The 21,121-nt window shown below is 43.4% G+C and overlaps 1 protein-coding gene across 3 annotated transcripts in view; it reads left to right on the forward strand.

Moving 5' to 3' along the window:
• Nucleotides 1–21,121, forward strand: part of MED13L (mediator complex subunit 13L) — a 198,360-nt gene that overhangs the window by 13,368 nt on the left and 163,871 nt on the right. For all 3 annotated transcript variants that reach the window (XM_044448867.1, XM_044448869.1, XM_044448868.1), the window contains exon 2: nucleotides 17,974–18,211. In XM_044448867.1, coding sequence (XP_044304802.1) covers nucleotides 17,974–18,211 — 238 coding nt within the window. The remainder of the gene's footprint in view (nucleotides 1–17,973; nucleotides 18,212–21,121) is intronic.

Consider the following 21,121-nt stretch of genomic DNA (forward strand, 5'->3'; position numbering starts at 1 on the left):
AATTCTTACTATTAATTGATAGAAACAAATATCTTTTATATAGCTCAGAAAAGGTTCCTATCCCTATTTTCTCAAGAAGAGTACAATATGCAAATAGGCACACTCTAGTTGATCAAATGCCTTTTCTGTATCTGAAAAAGCTAAATCTGACAATAATCAAGAGAGCAATCTTATGCCCCCTAGACATCGTTTGGGTTGCCAATCTCCTCTGCCCCCATTGACAGCGCTATGGGTACAATAAATATTACTGTAACTATGATCTTGCAAGAAAAATTGGAAAGGAATAAAAAGGGGGTGCTGGTGTGTAGGGAGGTGAAAAGAAGCTGGGATATGGAGAATCTTATAGCCTCACCAATCCCTCCTACCCACCCATCAAAAGGTAAGTTAGCTAGTTGGGCTTAAAAGCCAATCTGTTTGTTTGTTTTAATTTTAAGCAAAAAACAGGGGCAAAATTGACTCTGTCCTCTTCTCACCTATCCGTCTGTTGCCTGTGGTGCATTTAGTGGACTCTGGACTTGAAGCCATCTGTCTACTGGGAGTGGAGCCCATAGGGCTGTGTCCTAAGTAAATTAAAGGTTCTGCTGATACTGTCATACATAAACTTCCCATACACAAACCCTGTGTGATATAGAGGGATAGCTACAGACATCACTTTTACAGCCTTATTGCATTTGTATCAAGGCTGTTCTTTCATAAACCTGGTTTAATAGAAATACAAGCTGGTAAGACACAACTGAGTTAGGGGTCTTTCCTTAGGTATTATAGTAATCTTTACATCCTTCTATATATCAGCTTTCTTGGACATTTGTTAAATTTATGTGGTGGAGTCAACAAGGTGTCAAGAAAAGTTTTATAAAATTATGCTGAGAATCTATCTAATCCAGGTGCTGGATTTTGATATTTTAATTTCATAGTTCTTACACTCTTGACAGATTTTCTAGACACCAAAAGGAACAGGTCTGATACTGGTAGACGTGTGAATTGCATCCTCTGCCTTCAGTTATGGACAGCAGTGCTTTTACCAAGGTCTGACTCCTTAAAATGCTTCCAGACAGGGAGAAGGTATTGTAGGAAGCTACGGCATTCTTGGTATTGTATAGAATGGTGGGTCTAGGTTAGTGGGTCCCAAATAGGAGGAATTAATAGAATTCTCCTTTAGAATAAAGGTAAAGGTAAAGGTTTCCCCTTGACGTTACATCCAGCCATGCCTGACTCTAGGGGGCAGTGCTCATCTCCGTTTCCTAGACAAGGGAGCCAGCGCTTGTCCGCAGACAGTCTCCGTGGTCATGTGGCCGGCATGACTAAACACCAAAGTGCACAGAACGCTGTTACCTGCCCACCGCAGTGGTACCTTTTCATCTACTTGCATTTGCATGCTTTCGAACTGCAAGGTTGGCAGGAGCTGGGACGGAGCAACGGGAACTCACCCCGTTGTGCAGATTCGAACCGGTGACCTTTCGATCACCCAGCCCAGCAGCACAGCGGTTTAAACCACTGCGCCACCTGCAGTCCCTTTAGAATAGTGGGTCCCAAATAGGAGGAATTAAAAGCTGCTCTGATGTGCGAGTTATCTGGTCTTGGGATGGGAATTAGCTGGCTTTTCTTGTCTTGGCTTCCTGGACTCCTGCGCTTTTGCTCTGTGCCTAAGCCTGACTTGAGTAGAGTGAGTGTCTGGCAGGAAGGGAGTCCACCTATTGCGTAGCATCTCACAGATGTTTTGGTTTAACTAAGTGAGGCTGGCCGTATGCGTGCTATGCAGGTGAGTTCTGCTTATGTGCCCATGATGTGCAGAAGAATAACTCAGTGCAAAGAAGAGGTCTGAGCAGGGGAAGAAGTCCAGTGAGTGCAAGAGGGCCAGATTCCAGGTGGATATTCGCATCAGTAGCTGTGGCCAGTAAAGGAGATATCAAGATGCTATTGGGCAGCAAGAACAGCTAGGCTGGTGCCCTGGACCTGATTGGGTCTCCATAAGTTGGAGATGACTTGATGGTACATAACAACAGCAGGGCAAGAAGGATGGTTGTCTTACTGGTATCTAGATTAGGCGGGTGGTGTTCTGAAGAGGGCTCACCTATGAAGAAAGGGGAAGAGCTGCGGGAGGGGGGAATCTCTGGAAAATGGTTTTATATATTAGAACCATTCATGTAGGAGTAATCTCTGGTCAGACACATGGTGGCTCTAAAGAAGGAACCGTAATCTTTGATCTCATGGAACTTTGCTCTCTGTGCAAGCAAGATGTGATTGTGCATTTCCTCACTTTTTAAGGAAATTTGATGAAGCGGTTTCATAGGAGGTTTGAATGCTTGGATGCCTTGAACGCTTGGTGCAAGCACTGGAGAGTTATGATCTCACAACATATTACAAAAAAATAGTGGAAAGACTTTTTGGATGGTGGGAATGATGTTGAACTGGTTGATGTGCTCCCTGGGTTGGTGGAATCTGTTGGTGAATGGCTGTTCGTGACAAGGAGCACACAAAATCACTGATATTATAGTCCCTGGGAAAATATTTCTCAGCCTGTTTGTTCATGGTGTTTATTGAATGGTAGGCAGCAGAACTGGCTTCCTTCTTCATATTCATTCAGGTCAGGAAAAAATGTAGTCATGTGGAAGGAGGCATTACTGGTCCCTGTATAAAAAATGTGGAACAGAAAGTCCAGATAACTATGGGCTTGTTAGTGTACTTTCTGGGAAATTCTGTGCTGGACAGCTTCTAATTAAGTTGCGTGGTAACTGCTAATCTATTGGCATCTTCGTGAGCTGGCTTCCAGTCTGCTAGATTTACAACTGATGTTGCTACAAAGGTAAACAGAAGTATAGAGTAAATTGCAGCCAGGCTCTGCATGTAGCCTTTATATCTTGATATCTTCATGTGATACTGTATCAAGAGAAAGCCTTTGGAAAAACCCGAGTTGAAAATAAGTATTTTAATACTGTACGTAGGCAGTTTATGCTAACATCTCTTTTAAAGATAAAGCTGATATTCTCCTGGGATTCCTCTTGTTATCCTGCTTTTGAACACTCCCCCCCCACCACCTCTCTCTCTCACACACACACGAGATGTAGTTTCTCTCCTTTCTCGCTTCCAGTAGTTCCCATGCAGAAAAGTAATAAAAATATTGCTATTCTTTTATGTCCGGATGTTAATACTGATTTCTTTAATGTAGATTGGTGTGGAAGTTGTCTTCAGGTCTTTGGTAAATGTAGAGATGAAGACTTGCATCCTAACTATCAAAAGACCAAAATCTTTAGAAGCTTAAACCCTCTTTGGGAATTGCTTGGGATACAAACTGAGCACATGCAATACCTGGGATGTTTGTTTCCACAGTCAGATAGCTGGATCGGACACAGCTTAGGTAGATCACAGAAAGGCCGAATCCACTGTGGTTGCTCAACGCAGTCTTTTGTACTTATATCAGTGAACCTTTGCCGAGTGGAGATGCTGCACTTCTCAGAATAGCCCTGGCAATAAGCAGGAACGTTCCTTTTCAGAGTGAAGTAGCCAAGAGGAGTTCCTTCCTGCAAGTTTCATTCTCATGCCCTGTTCCGAAAACAAGCATATCTGTTGGCTTTTGGGTTATTTTTAGAACTGTGAAAGCCCTATTTTGTGAACATCCATGAGCACATGGGCACAATAAGACACTACACTTTCTATTTTAATAGCGCTAGATACGGACATTTGGTAGCACTAGACTGGAATTTTATTATAGGAAACTCATTCTACGTCTTTTGAATGGAGCTCAGCTATAGTGCTCTTGAATCATAAACCTGGCAGACAAAAAAAAATTAGTTATTGTTTGCTGTTCCCCCATGCTGTCTCCTGTCAGTACGTGTTGATTTATATATAATAAAACATTATTATATTTATAATCATTACAGTTATCATTATCTAATAATCATACAAGCAATTGTAAGTAAAATAATGGTTAAAATTAACCTTAGTGCCCAGTTAGGATTGCCTTTGAGGAAGTGAACAATAATTCTTGGGAAGATAATGTTTCATCCTTTCCAGTGAAAATCAGTTTTTTTCTATATATAAAGAAATTCAGAATGGAAGTCACCAAGATATTTCTCAGGCAGAGACTTGACTGATGTATCCTTACCTATGGACAGAGAACCTATGTAGGTTTTTACAGCAGTGACAATGTCTAAGAATTCCCCATATCCCATGCTATTTAAAGGATTGATAGAGACTTAAGATCTCATTCAGCTCAGTTGAATTTGCTGGGACAAGCCATATTCTCAGTGACCCTGTCTCTGTGATTCAAAACAAGCAGAAGTTCCTGTGCATATTATTTTATATTTTCCTTTATATAATTTTCTAGAGGAACAAAATTTGGGTCAGATTTTAGAAAGTTGTTTGTGGAGGTGTTTCATGGGAATGCAGACTATTTGCTCTGTGGGCAAGAAAGATACCTGATTGCAAAGACTGCGTATTTTCTGAATATACTAATTAGAGCTAGTAAATAAAGTCATGTAGGACATCGCTGCCTTTGCCAAGAAGTTTCAGAATTTTGTGTGAGTGTATCTAAGGTCATACAGATTGGTGTAATTTGTGCTTATTTTACCTAGTGATCCAGAAATGCAAGTTTATATGATTTGGGATTCTGTTAAGTTTATACAAATGTTATGTTTTTGTTTATATCTTTTGTTAATTACTTGTTTTCTGATGGGCCACCTCTGTAGAAATAAACTTGATCTCAGAAACTGACTCATCAGTAGCGTGTGGCAACTGAATGATCTTCTATAGCATGAACTTTGCAACAACCAAGTCAGCTTGACTAACCTTTGAATTGTACCAGGGAACGGACTGGAAGACCACAAGGCAGTAGCGATGAAGAGAAGCACGCTGCTGATAATGATCCAGTACTCTGTACGTTGGACTAGCTAGCTGAGCTCCGTAGAAGTTCAAGCCCAAAGCCCTGCTTACAAAGATCACATGTTTTATGAATTAGTTCCTAAATGACTTTGCTAGTTCATGGTACGCCTTCATGGATTTTTATTATAGGCTACTGCTGCTGCTTAAAGGTGATAAACCAAAGTGGATTATGCAATATTTTTTAAAAAATCTAAAAAGAAAAATTAACCTAGCTTTATATTGTTATGTTGATTCCCAGATTTTAGGCTGGCTCTTTGAAAAGACTGTGCTTTTGAAGCTAAGACGATGGTTAATGGTTGAGTTCGGTATGCTGTATGCATGGCATGCCTTTTACTTTCCATGACCAGTCTCCTCTTTATGTTCAGTCTCACTTCAGCCCTCTCTGGATGTAGCCTTTATATCTTGATATCTTCATGTGATACTGTATCAAGAGAAAGCCTTTGGAAAAACCCGCGTTGAAAATAAGTATTTTAATACTGTATGTAGGCAGTTTATGCTAACATCTCTTTTAAAGAATTCAAAATTTAACAGCAATTTTAACCAAAGGACACTTGCAGATTGCTGGCAAATTCTCATTTCATTAAACACCTTAACAATCAGATCAGTGGGCATCTTACTGCTAAAAGGCACTTAAAACTTGGTTTGGTGGACCGAGACCAATATACAAGGGCTCCAAACCCTTTTTGACCCATGGACACATTTGAGAATTTGAGGAACTACTGTGATCATTACCACAAAATAGTCCCAGGAAGACACAACTATCTATCTATCTAATTCATTTGTATACTGCCCAGTAGCCGTGGCTCACATAACTAGAGACGTCTGACGTAACAGCTGTTGTAAGGGCTTTAAGAAATGCAGGGGGAGACATATTGAGAGGAGCTCGGAGGCGAAGGAAAGTAAGAATGCCAGAGGCTAGGAATGTGGAGAAGGAGGAGCGGAAGAGGAGGAATACCTATACTAGAGGCTGGGATTGGAGAGAACAGTAAGACACGGATGAGTGGGGAGAAAATACACATCTAGGCACTAGGAAGGTAGAGAAAGAAGAAGGCGAGGGGCAGGAATGGGGGGAGAAATAGGAAGGGGTCAGATGGAGAGAAATAGCAAGGTGCAGGGCGGAGAGCAGAGAGGAAAGATCTGCAGAGATGAAAACAGATTGGGTTGCACTGAATAGCCACTGAATAGCTGAAGAGTGACGGATTTGGGCACAGGAAGGAAAACCTGGTGCCCCATTTTTTCAGATATTTGTATTAATTCTTTTGAAGAGGGCTTAGAGTAACGAGTTTGTGGGAGTTGTTGGAGGTTGCTGAAGGCACGCTGGGGACATCTGCTTTTAACAGATCATCAGACATAGATTTCTTCTTGCATTGTGACCTTCCTTCCCTGAAATCTGGTACATCGGTAAGATTTGTGTTGTGAGAGCACTGCTTCTGGTGTGTGTGTGATGCTGAGGAGGAGTGAGGATAACCCCCGCTTCCTCTTGCAGCACTCTGTTTGCTTTCCTCCTTTTGAATCTGGGTAATAGTTCCAGTTTTAACACTACCCAAGTCTCCTTTCTACATTTTCCGTGACCTCTTGCACAAGACTTCTTGCCATGCAGCACAGTGGTTTTTTGAGAGTCACATTATTATGGTCTGAGAAATGGGGTAAATAAAGATACAGACTGTAGCTGGTAAACTCAGGTAGACTAGAAAAAAGAATGGAAGGTGCTTGTCCAGAACCAGAATCCCACATGATTTTTGGAATTAGGAATTAGAAATTAGGAATGAGAAGAGAAGACTGAGTGCGGAATGATATCCCTCTAGAAGTCCCTCAAGGCTGTCACAAAGAGGAAGGTCAAGGTCTCTCCTTGCTGATACCAGAGTGTAGGACACGGAATAATCAAATTGCAACAACCCAGATTCAGGCTGGACGTCAGGAAAAGCTTCCTCACTCTCAGAGCAATATGGCAGCGGGACCAGCTGCCTGGAGGGGTGGTGGGCTCTCCCACACTGGAGACTTTCAAAAAGAGACTGGACAGCCATCTGACTCGGATGGTGCAACATGGTGTCCTGCAACAGCAGGGGGTTGGACCCGAGGGCTTCCTTGGCCCCTTCCAACTCTACTATTCTATGAAACACTTCATGGATTCTAGATCATCTCATGAGCAAAATTCTGCTAGGCTGCCACAGATAGCTTCTCCATGAATTTGTCCAGTCCCCTTTTGAAGCCAACAAGAAACATAGAAACAGAGCGAGTCAGAAGGGGTCTCCTGAGCCATGTAGTCTGACCCCCGGCTTCAGCCGGCTCCGCTCACGACATGCCCACCATGTGCATGTCTAGCTTATCTTTGAACACCCGCACCGATGGGGCCTCAACCACCTCCCGTGACCAGCACTATCTCGTGTGGAATGAATAGTTTAGAGTAACTCTGTGCTGTGCAGGGAAGTACTTCCTCTGTAAGTCTTAATTCCCCCCCTCACCCCCCAAGCTTCATGCACGGACTTGGGGTTCTAGAATTACAAGAAAGGAAAAATATCACTCTATCCACTTGTCCACAATGTACATAATTTTGTCTCCCCTTACTTGCTTTTTCCCTAAGCTGACCAGTCCCAGACATTTTTTTAATTTAGAAAATTTATATACTGCTGTCCATCTTTAAAAATATCTTGAAGCAATATCCTTTCCCCATAAGGGAGATACTCCAGCTCCTTAATCATTATAGTTGCCCTTTTCAGCAGTTTTCCTACTCTACAATATCCTTTTTTTAAGGTGGACAGAACTGTACACAGTATTCCAAATATGGTTGCACTTGTCCTTCTAAATGCGTACTAATTTTATCTTTTATGTTTTCAACCAGTTTATCTGGAAAAGAGATAAAGCTCTTGCCTGTGGTTTCTCAGATTCTTCTTGGAGCCCTTTAAAAAATGCACGGTTCATTAGTCACTCTCAAGTTCTCTGGTAGAGACACTGTTAGTTCGAACACGATACATATTTTTGCTAGAAGAGCAACAATTTCGCATCTGAGTTCTTAAGAGCTCCAGGATGGATACCATCTGGACTCGGTGATTTATTAACTGTCAGTAAGGTTGAGAACTTAGTTTGTCACAATGATTTGCCTCAGTTCTTCAGACTCCCTTCCCGAGAACATCAGCTCAGCCACAGAAATCTGTCCACTCATTTGCAGTGAAGACAGATGCAAACAGTTCATCCAGCTTCTCAGTCTCATCATTCTCCTTAAGTATGATTTTTTAAATTGTGGGTCTTGATCATATTGAACAATAGACTCTTCAAAATGCCCCTTTGCCTCTCTCACTCTTTGCATGCATCTCCTTTTCTGCAGGTTCATGCTCCCTTTTGTTCCTCTTATTCAGGCAAAACTTCCTTTTTCTGAAGGAAGCCTTCTTTTCACAAGTATTTTCCTTGACACTGCTCAAAAACTGCTTTTCTGAAGCTGCTTTGTTATCTACTGCTTTGACAAAAAAGACAGTAGCATTTTATAACACTAGCACAGTTTGTTTAAAAAACAACAACCCTAGTTTCCAGGAAACCAACAGTGTTTGCTTATTAAAGGAACAATAATGTCAAGGATATACTAATTACATAGTGTCCTAATTCTGGGAGGTAAAATGGGCCTTAACATTGTACCAGGTTCTATTTGACGCACATGCCATCATCTTTGAGGACCCCTGCACATACTGGAAATATACCATAGAGTTTTTATTGACCCCAATAACAAACCTGAGTGTTGCTTTCAACGTTTATAACTTTTGACATGTTTGGTATGGTTTACATTGTGAAATGCCTGTGTAGTTCATTTTCGGTTGGAATGAGCACCTGTACATTGATAGTAAGAATTGGTGAATATGACAGCAATATGAAACCAAAAGGAAAAGCTGAACCGCTAGTGGTTTTTTTTAAAAAATATGGCACAAAACAGACATAACAAATTCTAGGCCATAGAACAGGTTGCTTTAATAAAGAAGGAGTCCCCTGCCCCCCCCAACCCCCCTCAAATACTGAGGAAGGAAAAAGAGTAGGCACCATGACTTTGAAATGCCAGCACTGATTCTATCCCGATTAGAGTTAGGGTCTATCATACATAGGCACCCCAACCTTTAGGGTTGTTCTGATATGGGATATCAGTACTATGGTAGAATATTAATTTCAGGAGTAGACTGGCTTTTTGTTTCAAACAATATTTCTTTGGAATTTATTAGACATGAGTAGTAAATCATAATAGGATCATTTAAGATAAATTCCTCCAGTTCCTTTAACAATTGAGACTGAGATGTACAGTTCCTTTAGTAGGAAGCAGTTGGCTGAGAGAGGTCCTGGCTGTATTTAATCTTGCACGTGTGTGTTAAAGGCCAGAGTTCTAAGCATTATTTGAAGGTAATAAGTAAAGTTTTGAATTGTTTTTGGGATATCGTATAGATATTAGTCCGTAACATTAATACTTTATAGCAGTCATGTTTTTAATTTGTAATGTGCATTTAAAGTCGTTCTTTAAAGTCATGCAAATTGACAAAGATGCAGTGCCTCTGCTTTCTTTGTTTGGGTTTGGCCTTTACCGCATTTTATATCCCTTTTGCTGTTGCTGAGATCCCTGCGTAGCCCTTTGACACATGTGCTGGGGACACTTGTTCAGGATTCTGGCTTGGTTTTTGCAATCGAACTGAATTTCCTGTGTGAGATTCAGGCACGGAAGACCACTGGGCGGTTTTGCACAGCAAGGTAATGCAAATGTTAACCCTGCACAGTGGTAAAAATTCCTCTGTGCCTTTACAGAGAAAGAGGATTGCATGCCTCCCCCACCCTCCTCTTCCCCCCTCTTGGTCCCATTGTGTATCTCAGGGGACCTTGTACGAGCCCCAAGATGTTCCCTGGAATGTGGTGAGCTCTTAGCGTTGGCTAAGGGTTGGCTTTTGCTTTATTTTTTAATGGCAAAAGCATCTGTTTAAAGGCACTTCTCCAAATCTGATTTCAGGACATCTGGAAGGTCTCCACTCATCCCAGGATGCCTAATAGTTTCCTGAGGGGGGTGATCTATGATTGCCCACTTAAAAAAAAATGATAGTATTTCCTCCCCTCACCCCACCTTGCTTGGAGCTGATCTGTGTGACCGGCTGGCTCTGTGCAATGCACTGATAGTCCAAGAAAGGGTCTTGCTCTCCCTTTGGCTGCACAAACCACTGCCTCCTCAGAGAAGGTCTTCGGCCCTTAGTCTCCCCTATGGCAGGGCTGCTCTCCAAAATTTGGAGAAAACCCTCTGCAAGAAAGCCGGCTTTGCCCTTGAAATCACAAGCCTGGAACCCTGCCAGCACTGGGGTTTCCCCCAGATTTTGCTGCTTCCCAAGGGCAGAATAAATGGCAAAATTGGGGGTACAGTTCAGCTTCTTAGCACCCTCAAAATTCCTGGGAATCCTCTTGGAAGAGGGAATTGAGCTATCCCTGAAGCACCCCTTTTAACAGGTTCTTGCTTCTTTGGGGTGGAGTGCTTCTGTGTTCTCCACACTTGGGAAAGTGGGGGCAGCCTAGGGCCATATGAGGGACCCCCACCAAGCCCCCAAGATTTCTGCTGCAAATGGTGCCTTCTACTTCCCAACCATTTTTAAAGAAATTCAGACAAAAATAGCAGTGTTACCAAGTTGCAGTTTGGCATGGATACTTGTCTGTATGTTGGAAGCCAATGATTACAACATCAAGAGTATAATCATTTTTCAATTCTACCAAAAATGAGTATCTAAATGACTGCTGGACAAGAATGTTCTTGGGATGTGGCCATCAAAAGCCAAGTTCTCACGGCAGCATCTTCACGTAAAAAGAAACGAAAACAATTAAGTTAGGCGCTACCAGATCAGTCAGTATACAAAATCATTTCTTAGTCGGAATGGCCGAAAACAAGTTCTCTGCGTTTGGAACATATATTCTAAAGCATTGCCTTATTCACAGAGGTAGTAGCCAAGATAATAAGAATTTTAATTAGTAGCATCACCTGCTCTGATGAGAATCTGTAAACTTCATAGTTTGGGAGTCTGACTTTTGTTATATGACACATGTTCCAATGTTGCATCTTGAATATCAAAAGAATGGATTTTGTCTTATAAACAAACGCCTTTGATTCTTAGGTGCACACTTTGGAAAACGGAAACATGATTTTCAGTTCATCCAGTTGGTGAAAGTCTTGAGGATTCTAGTTCTGGACAAACAGCTTCTAGGAATATAACAGCCCTCTTCCTAATGAGACGGAGCTTTCCTTACTCTTCCTTACTTGAAGAACAAACGTCGAGAATGTTGTGTTTACTGGATTTTGTGCCCTTTGGCATACCACCTGTCTCTTGGCCAAGTGCCAGTGCTAAAAGATTAAGACTAGGAAGATTATATGTCTTTGTGTAGCTGTGATTATTCTGTAGTCCGCAGTTGAACAGCGGGGGCTGTTTGCTCATGTTCCATATTACAAATATTGCTTAGAACGGTGGCAGACACAAATCTAAATGATGGTGGGTCTCCACTTTTCTCGAAGTGACTTTGTCTCCGTGCCCCACATCCATACTTTCTTATTTTAAAAGGTGACATATGTAAATGCCCCCCCCCTCCATCTCAGCCCTCATTTTCTTGAGAATCTTCAGTTTTGGATGACTAATCCCATTGTCTCTGGGATCCATTCAACACGGAGTAGAAACAATGAGTCCTTGAGGGTTTTCCAATCTTAAATCTTGTATGGGAGTATATTTTTGGTTTCGTTCTCCTAATTCTGTTTGCTGAAATTTGCAGCTGGTACAATATACCTCAAGCTGCCGCTTCCAGATAGAGCTTCTTCACTGATGGATCCCTTAAACTGTTCTCTGAATTTCCGCTTTCTTTCACTTAACCGTTTACAGTTTTTGTAGTAATTTAATGCATAGTATTAGTTTAACTGAGCCCACTTATACATTGTCGGTGTTTACTGGGACAGTGGTCTAAAAAATATGGATGTCTATTCTGGGATCTTTGGGATTTGATGCTGTAGGCCAAGCACACACTTGTTGGGATGGAACGGCAAAGAATGGCTTGTTGAGACTCTTGACAGGGTGTTGGGCAGGGGAGAAGCAGGCATGTAAGACTGAAGTGCCTTCTGTGTTTATATTGTCTTGGAGTAAGCTTGGTTTAGGTCCTGGGTAATGCGAGGGTTTTCTTGGGACTCCTAGCTCAGCTGCTATTGTGTGTGGCAGGGGCGGATGTGAAGAGCAGTTCTCAGGTTCTCCTCCAGTGTCTTTTCTCACATATAACTTTTTCTGGCCCCTGAAAGAGTCTGAGGACACCATATTGGCAGATAAGCTAATAGCTTTCATCTGGCTAAGGGGACAATAAAGAAAGATAATTTTGTAATAACATGGTATCCATTCTTAATGTGTTCCTTAATGGGGAAGATCAATTACCAATTAATCCACTTGATTTCTGGGGCAGTCAGTTTAAATCTGGCCTAGAAACAGAAGAAGCAATAATCAACATAATAAATGAATTGTGTTATTTATAGCATAAAAGCAGTATTGTGTACGTGACTGTGTTAACATATCGAAAAAGTTTAAAGAAGTCATCTAATTGTATGTTTTTTAAAATAAATAAACCAAATTGAGAACAGCGTGTCTACTTATTCCAAAAACTGAAGTTTGCATATAATATTGCTTCCAGTATCAAAAGGGCATCAAATTATATACCACCGTTTTGTAAGACAAGTTGGAGAGTGTTTATGCAGACATGCCAATTAAAAGGGGAAAAGCCAACATGAGTGGATTGTAGTGGTAGAAAAGGTTCCGTGGAAACAAAGGCACCTAATTGAATTCTGGCATTCCTTGCTCAGTTCAGATTTGTTGAAATGGCCATTGTGGCTGATATTTTTCATTAGAGACAAATGATGGTTGGTTGGTAGGTATCACGGGCCTGAGACACAGGTGAGTCATGGGGGGGGGTGGCTCACCTGTGGACCGCCTGCTTGCTGGGGAAAATCTTCTGGTGAGCTCACTGGCTTTCAGTTGCAGCTTAAAGATGGGATTACACAGTCACAGGTAGTTTCCCCTGGTCATTCTATTTTTACCAATTACAGTTATGGAGGTGGGCGTCTGAAGGCTTTCTTGAATGAATATGCACGCTAAAATTCCATTCCTGCAGAGGTAAAAGCAGAGGGTGGGCAAAGAGTACCATAACTAACTGATTGGGCCTGCTAAATTTGCCTGTATTTTTCAAGGACCCGTACCTACCGTTCACCCTGCGGGTGAGTTCACATGTTGCCCTAAGACATCATAGATTGATTGTTCACTTGCTGACCTGATAGACAGTCATGCTTGCATGACTTGTCTCCCTGCACAATCCTCCAGCCACTACCAGGCAGCTCTGCAACAGAACTCTGCGTTTTCTTGGTGCTTATTTCTACAGCTGGTCTCTTGAACTTGCCAGTTCTTGTAGGAAACTCCCCATTCCTCAGCATCAGAGCACCAAATGGAATTAAGTTTCCAAACTCTTTTGAACATGGTATTTTGTTCCCAGTTTCAGGGAAATGGCACTCTGGTGGAAGATAATAATAATACCCCTCTGATATTTAGTTCAGCAAGCTGATCTCTCCCTCTTGTCAATTTTGCCCTTAACTGTTGGCCTTCCCTTGCTGGTAAGCTCTGCTGGGCTGCTTCACCTTACACTGAAAGAAGGACGTCTCCTTGCCAAGGGTCTCCTCTCCAGCCGCTTTTGGCTTCCCCCACCTCTGCTTGGGGCTTTCCTCTGTTAAGTGGCTGTTGCAGGTACCCATCCGGCTTACAGAAAATGTGTGGGATCGCTGAATCAATGCAAGGCCATGCCAAACCCACCAAGTGGGGTGGAAGCCTTGTTGTTAATGGGGCGGGATAAACAACCTGATCAATAATAGCTCTAATAAACAAACAAAACAGTGCCCATGTCGAGGAACAGAGTTGAAAAGCTATGCCAGAGTCCTGGCGGCTGTCAGTATCTCCTGTGCCGTTGGCAGGCCTGGAAATAAAAATGAAAATAAGAAAGTTGCCGCTGAGGGTGGGACGTGCTCCGAGGTCCATCCTTCTGCATTTCTGGGTCTGCAGAAGGAAGGCCTCTGAGGGGGAAGACGATGGCGTCTAGGAAGCAGCAGCAGTCAAATGGTGACATAGTCTGTGAGTTTGCAAGGGCTCACAAGACGGACCTGCTTTATTGGATGGCTGCATTGGTCTTCAATGTCTCCTTTCTAGTTCGTCGTGCCAACAATTACCCTTTTTCCATTGTCGACATATTGTTTGCAGTACATGACTCATCTTTGTTTTACAAAATGGGTGCTTGCAAAGGAATATACTTTTTATTTTAGTGCGAGGATGGCGCCACTGTGATATTTTCCCTAGGCGTTTGGAACGGATACATTGATTATATGGTATAGATTAAAAATAGATTTTCTGGTAGGCAGGAGGAGCAGAGTGATACTGTAAAGAGAAGGAATGTGAAGGAGGCATTAGGAAAAATGCTTATTCCAATCGGACATGCTGTACATTATTACTATATTTTATTATATTTATTCCGATTCCTAATACTGGGACTCAGGGTGGCTTGCAACATTAAAAATGTATGCGTTAAAGCATAAATTGAAATACACAAAAAGTTAAAATACCATTAAATCAACAGAATATTAAAATTATATAACATATCAAAATTAAAAAGGCTAAAAATATATAGGCTAGAACTCGTCCAATGCAGTCTCACAGGTCCAGACTATTCCCAAAGGCCTGCTGGAAAAATAAGGATTTTGCTGCTTCTAAAAACACAACAGGGAGGGTGTCAATCTCGGCTTCTTGGGAGGGGAATATGAGAGCCTTGGTGCAACCCCCGAGGAGGTCTTCTCCTGCGGTCCCACCAAGCGTGGAGGTGGTGGGGCTAAGAGAAAGGCCTCTCTGGAAGACCTTGGGGTGATGGACAGGCTTATAAGGGAGGATAAGGGCTCGTTGGGCCTGATATTGGTGGTGATAGTTTTGCAGCTGTGCATGTGGCCGATAATTGGAGCAGCACTGCAGGAACGGCAAACCACACACGATCTCTTGCTTGCTTGCTTATTCTGGGACCTGTGAATACGGCCCTGGTGGCACTTCCGCATTCGTGCCGGTGGACCTCGTAGTAGGTCAGTAGTCCCATGTGGACTAGCAGCAGCAGCATCCCCAGAGAGAGAGAGCACGCAAAGAACCTCTGCCCAGCAGAAGGGCGAATGACTGAGCATCATCTCGGAGGCTTTGGAAGGTGCACGGTAGAACAGGCCATGGATCTTAAGATATGGCTTAAATATGAGAGTGGTACTGCTACTTGTCGGGACCAGGACTCAGCCAGCAGAACCTGGAGGCTCTTTGGAGGCACTTCAGGGAGCAGCTGAGAAGCCATCATGGGGTGCAGCTGGGCCCCCTGAAACCAGCAGGCGAGGCCTCGCCGCATGGCTTTTCTTCCTCCGTGACGTGCCGGCACTCTGGCCCTTTTGCCACGGTGACTTGCTCGGTGAGGCGGGCTCGCGCCTGCCTGCTCCAGCCCTCCCCGCTCCGTCCCTGCCTCGTCCAGTCTGGCCCCTCTCGCCACCACTGTGCTCCAGCCCGCTCCTGTCTGTCCCCACAGCCCCCCTCCTCCACCTTGCCCGCCTTTGCTTGACGGGCACTCAGCCTTCCCTGGCACTCAGCTGCTTCCCTGGCAGTGTTTCCAGCCTGTGCCTCTCTCTCGTTCGTCATTGCAATGCCTGCTGCTTTGTTTCTGATCCTGGACCGTCAACCGCACTGCCAGCCTCTGGCCCTACGGAGCCGCCGATCCCAGCCTCGCCCCAGCGCCCTGGTCATGGCGTCCCGCCTGCCTCCATCAGCTGTCCCCGTCCTGGTCCGCACGTGGTGGGCGTGTCATGAGCGGAGCCAGCTGGAGCCGGGGGTCAGACTAGATGGCCCCTTCTGACCCGCTCTGTTTCTGTGTTCTTTGTCCCTGTGCCAAAGAGACCAGAGGCAGGGCGAGCCGAAGGGCATCCAGCGCCATCAAGAGCGTCTTCTGGCTGGCCCCTCCTCCGTGTGTTCCAAATTGCTACTGTCAAGGCTTTTGCTCCCCTCATCTGTAATCTTTTCCACCGCCAGCAGGTTCAGGAAGGGAACGCTTGACACTCTGCAATATCGTTTATTGCTTTCCAGAAACCTTCCATACCCTTTACTGCCTCCCAGCCCATTGTCTAACAATGGCCTGGCGTGCATTTCTGCTCACTTCCCTCTCTAATGCACAAATGCACATTATAGACGTGTGCGAGGAAGGATGCATCCTTGCTTCCCTTTCGTTGTTTCTTGTTTCTCGACATGCACTCCCTCTTTCCTGATCAAAGAGGGCCGGAAGCGTCCCAGGTGCCCGGCTTACTGGGTTACGGAAACCTGAAGCTCCACTAACGACTGCGAAGTCTCCTTTGCCAGTTCTTTGCTCCGAAAAAGGACGGCAGTGCTCAAGAAGGGAAGACAAGGGTTCAGAATTCTGTCCCTCTGCCTCCCTCCTATGATGAGAGGAGAAGCTCAGTTACTTCTGTTATTTCTCTCTGTTATTTGGCAGTGCCAAATTAAATTTCTCATGGGTTTGGGCTCAGCATTGTCTGAACTTCTTCTTTTAATGCTTCTTGTAGTGGATCTTTGATTCAGAGCAGTCATAAATTAACAGAGTAACTGATATGAAGAAGGGTGGTGGGGAGAGAGAGTGAGGGAGAGTGCATGAACCTGGCATGAGGCAGCAGAGCAGTATTAAATAATGCGTAGTTTAGGGAGAAGTTTTTTGGGAGTTCTCGTGCCCATTTCTCATAGATTTGTCTCTGTCAGTAGGCAAAATGCAGACAGATTTCCAAAAATAGAATTCCAAGTATTTGTTGGCTGTTGCCAGAAGACTGCTTTTGGCTTTCCCTAATTTACCAAATGAAGTTTAAAATAGGTTGATTATTTATTTATTTATCCAAAACTTTTATATGCCATCCACACAGGTGTCTCGGGAGAGCTTGCAAGAAGAGCAATAAAATAATACAACCAACAAAGCAAACACAGCATTCAACCATCAGAATAATGCAGATAAAAATGCCAGTTAAAACCAATTAAGCATTAAAATAATGGGGAAATTAAAAGGTTTTCACCTGGCGCTGATTATATTTATATCCTGCCTATTTTCCAAGGTGGCTCACATAATTCTCCATTCTTATCCTCACAATAACAGCCCTGTGAGGTAGGTTGGGGTGAGACTCTGGGACTGGCCAAAGGTCACCCAAGGAAGTTTGTGGCTGAGTGGGGATTCGAACCTGGACCTCCTGAGTCCCAGTCCTGTGCTCTTAGCCACTACACCACCCTGGCTCCAAAGGGAAGTAGAATCTAAAGACTCGCTTGCAGTATTTCTCTGTAGTATGAACACCTTGTGTCGTAATCCTCTGTATTTGTTGATGGTATGGTCAGTAGCCAAGAGCTGGGCAGGACTGTGAAGGACGGGGCATCTTGACGGTCTTTCATTCGTAGGGTCACCGTAAGCGAGACAATTTGACGGCACATAACAAATGCCAGTGGCCGGAGCTGCATATTTATGAAGATGGACACAGAAGCATGGGAAACTGTTCTATGCAGGCCTCCTCCTCTTTCGATCCGAATTCGTAATAATCCACAATGCTGACAGAGCCAGTTTAGTGGCCCGTGTTTTCTTTGCAACAGTTAGCAGTGCTTGGAGTTTTGAATTAATCACCAGATGTATGTAGAATCTCAGTTTTCAACAGTATCTAACACCTATCTCTCTCCAAAGGATGCTAAAGTATTAAAAGACTACTGTCCTATTATATAGGAATGCATTTTTTCCTGCTAAGTTTATGATTATTCATTTTATGCAGGATTATCCTATGTCTTGTACTGCACAAGTAAAGAAACAATAGCCTCTTTTGTGATGAGGACCAGGGATAGCACTGTCTAATTCCAAACAGCCCACTCCTAGTTCCTCTCTTGACTCTTGGATGTCATCAGATTAGAACATTTTAAACTAGGGATCTTTATATCTATAGGCTTACCTGCATAGCAATTAATCCTGAAACCAAATGGCTTTAGTAATCAATTCTAATGTTTCTCCCCGCAGGCGGAACTCACAGGCATCAAGTGGCGTCGGTACAACTTTGAAGGGCATGGAGATTGTGGCCCCATTATTTCGGCCCCTGCTCAAGACGATCCGATTCTTCTGAGCTACATCCGCTGCCTGCAGGCGAACCTGCTGTGTGTCTGGCGTCGCGATGTCAAACCGGATTGTAAGGAGTTATGGATCTTCTGGTGGGGCGATGAGCCCAACTTAGTAGATGTAATACATCGCGAGCTGCACAGTAAGTATATTTCTCCTCTCCTCCTTCTGCTGCTTTAACTTTGATTTTGCAGTGCTCCTTTTTGTCTTGGAAATGATTTTCAGAATGTGTATACACAAAGGCATCTAATAGATGTAAAATCAATTTTGAAAATGACGTTCCGGACCAGAAATGAATTGAATGTGGAGATACTTGTGGTTTGGAATGCGGGCAATTTTGAATACAGATTCAGATGTCAGTACTGAACTAAAATAGATAGATGAAGCCCAGTGACCATATACGTCCATTACTTAAGTACCTAATTGTCATTATTTAAATATTCTTCCTGCATTCGTTGATAAACTTTAATTAGTTAAGCTTCACTCTCAGTTCTGCTTGGTATCTTCCTTTTTTGTGTGCCTTTTTGCCATCCTTTGCTCTCTGCTTGTATGCCATACAATATATTTAATCAGATTTCTGGCACACCTGACATGGTTTGGACGTTCTGTCAGATTGCTCTGTGTAGGCTCTGGCTGGCTGGAACACAATGCTTTTAATACTGATGGTGTTGATGAACCCAGTAGTAGTGCTGAGCTGAATCCACAGTCTGAGGGAAATGCATTCCTTCTCCTTTGAGCAAAATGGGTGACAAGGATGTATTTCATGGTCCAGGACCAAGATGTGCCTGAGGCTAAGCTACTAGCAGGAGATAACTCTGAGGTTGAGACAGATCTCATTTCTCAGCCTTCCTAAGTGAGGTCTTCCAGCTCCTTCCCTCCCGTGAGCAAGCGGGCCCTGGAGAATATTCCCAGCCAGCTCTTTACTCCCCCGTTTTGTATCGTACCGGCTTAACAAGGAGCCAGCAGGTGTGGGGAAGCTCTCAGCCAGTGGTAGGTTCACTTGCCTTAGCAGGCTCCCACTTTACATTGTCCCAAATCTGAGCGCACGTTCTGTCCAGGATTCTGAACCTGCTGAACGGCCACCCATCTCTGTTACCTCCCTCTTGTTACAGCTTTTATCGCTTTCCTTGCTTTATATCTGAAGAGCAGGGCAAAAACAGCATCCCAAATAAAGCAAGCAAGGTGTGCAATCTGCAGTCTGTATGGTCAGAATAGCCAACAGCTGGTGGCAGAAATAAGCACTGCTCTGGAGAGTGATTGTGTTCTGGCGATAGTCCCCCCTGCTTAGCATGGTTGCTGTGTCTTTACCTTGCTCTGTAACCTACCAGCCGTTGTCATTGTTGTGTCTTACAAAATGCATGTCTTCACGAATGCCAGACCGTTGATTTGGCAAGGAAGCTGAGAAATCTCGGAGCAGGGACGATTTCTGTGTGCCTCTTGGCCTATTTTTTGCAGGTAGCAAGTGTTCATGTATAATTAAAGGCATGGCTCAGAAGTGCCGCATCAAGCGATTCCATGGATGTTAATTTTTTATGAGGCACCTGTTCCGAGTGGAGGCATGGGTGACATTCCTGCTTACCCAGCTAAGCTTTAATAATATGTTTTCTCTTTATGAAATCTAGCTTATTTATTTTTCAAGTGCAGTTTGGAACTTAAGTATGTTCAGTGATCATCTTATTGGAAGGAAATTGCAGCTTGCCATTCCCCTTGCTGCTATAAGGACGGTGTCTTTGGCTTCCGTGTAATGCTTTGAGTAACTGAATTATAGTACTTGCTGTTTCTGGCGTGAACTGTAAATTGAAAAACATGTACCATCTCGGGGAGCTGGAGGGGTTGTTGTACATATGGATGCGTTTGTATAGCTGCATTTCATATGTTGGAAGGGAATCTATCTCCAAGAAACGATGATAGCACCTGTTTTGGTTAGGATTTACATAAGATAGCAAGAAGGTTGTTGCTCAGCACTTCTGCTAAGGAAAGGGGAAGTTTCCAGAAATAGATCTGATAGTGGAGATGTCTGGGAACATTTTGTCAAAAGGGAGAAGAACAGAAACCTTAACTGAAACAAACCTGGCCTATTGTTAAATTTGCTGCTTCTGAGGGTAGTCCTGCTCAGTGACCCTTGGATTTTAGCTTTGGCTTCTGGGGTATAAGGAAAGCCCCGTGGGAGGTAGGAAAACACTTCATTGGGTCACACCTTAAGCATGACTGACTTGCTGTTGGAACAGAATTTTGTCTGAAGTCTATTATTATTATTATTATTAATATTAATGTTTCTTTACTACCTGGTAGCTGAAGGGCAGTTTACAACATATAACATTAGTTACGTGCTCTTGTAGAAAACACTGAATACAAAAATACAGTACCCTCAATTAATGGGATCTGATCCAGCATGCCTGAATTATGTTGAGTCAATAAAACTAAAAATTAACCAATTAATTTTACTTATGTTTTTTGAGTATCCCATTACATTTAAACTGAAATGCTTGACTGGGGGCAAAAAGTAATCAACTTAATTTTAATGTGGCTAATGTTTGTATTTACCTGGGAGTTATTTTTGTTGGAGTACTCACAGATATTTTAAACCGTGGCAACTTTTGAAGGGGGAAAAAGTGCGTCTTATAGAGCAAAAAATACGGTAATACCGTGGTACCTCGGCTCACGAACTTAATCCGTTCCAGGACTCTGGTCGTGACTCAAATTGGTCGTGAGCCAAGTTAAATTTCCCCATAAGATTGAATGCAAATGAGGTGAATCCGTTCTGCAACCATCTCCCCCCACCCCGAGCACGATCGCGCCTGCCTTCCCTGCACGAGCGCGACCACGATGGTGGCCATTTCCTCACCCCCGAGCACGATCATGCAGGGACGATGGGCGTGATTGTCACCCAATGCTGAGTTTGCGACCTGAGGCAAAATTTTGCCAAAATTTCTGTTTGCGACTCGATTTGGTTGTGCACCGAGGTGTTTGTGAATTGAGGTACCACTGTATCTTCCTAAACTATTTTGCCATAATTTCCATTTTGGGCATGAAGGCAAACTGCTTGGGTTGC

The sequence above is a fragment of the Varanus komodoensis genome, unplaced genomic scaffold, assembly GCF_004798865.1.
Source record: "Varanus komodoensis strain SLA01 unplaced genomic scaffold, ASM479886v1 scaffold56, whole genome shotgun sequence".
NCBI classification, from domain to species: Eukaryota; Metazoa; Chordata; class Lepidosauria; order Squamata; family Varanidae; genus Varanus; species Varanus komodoensis.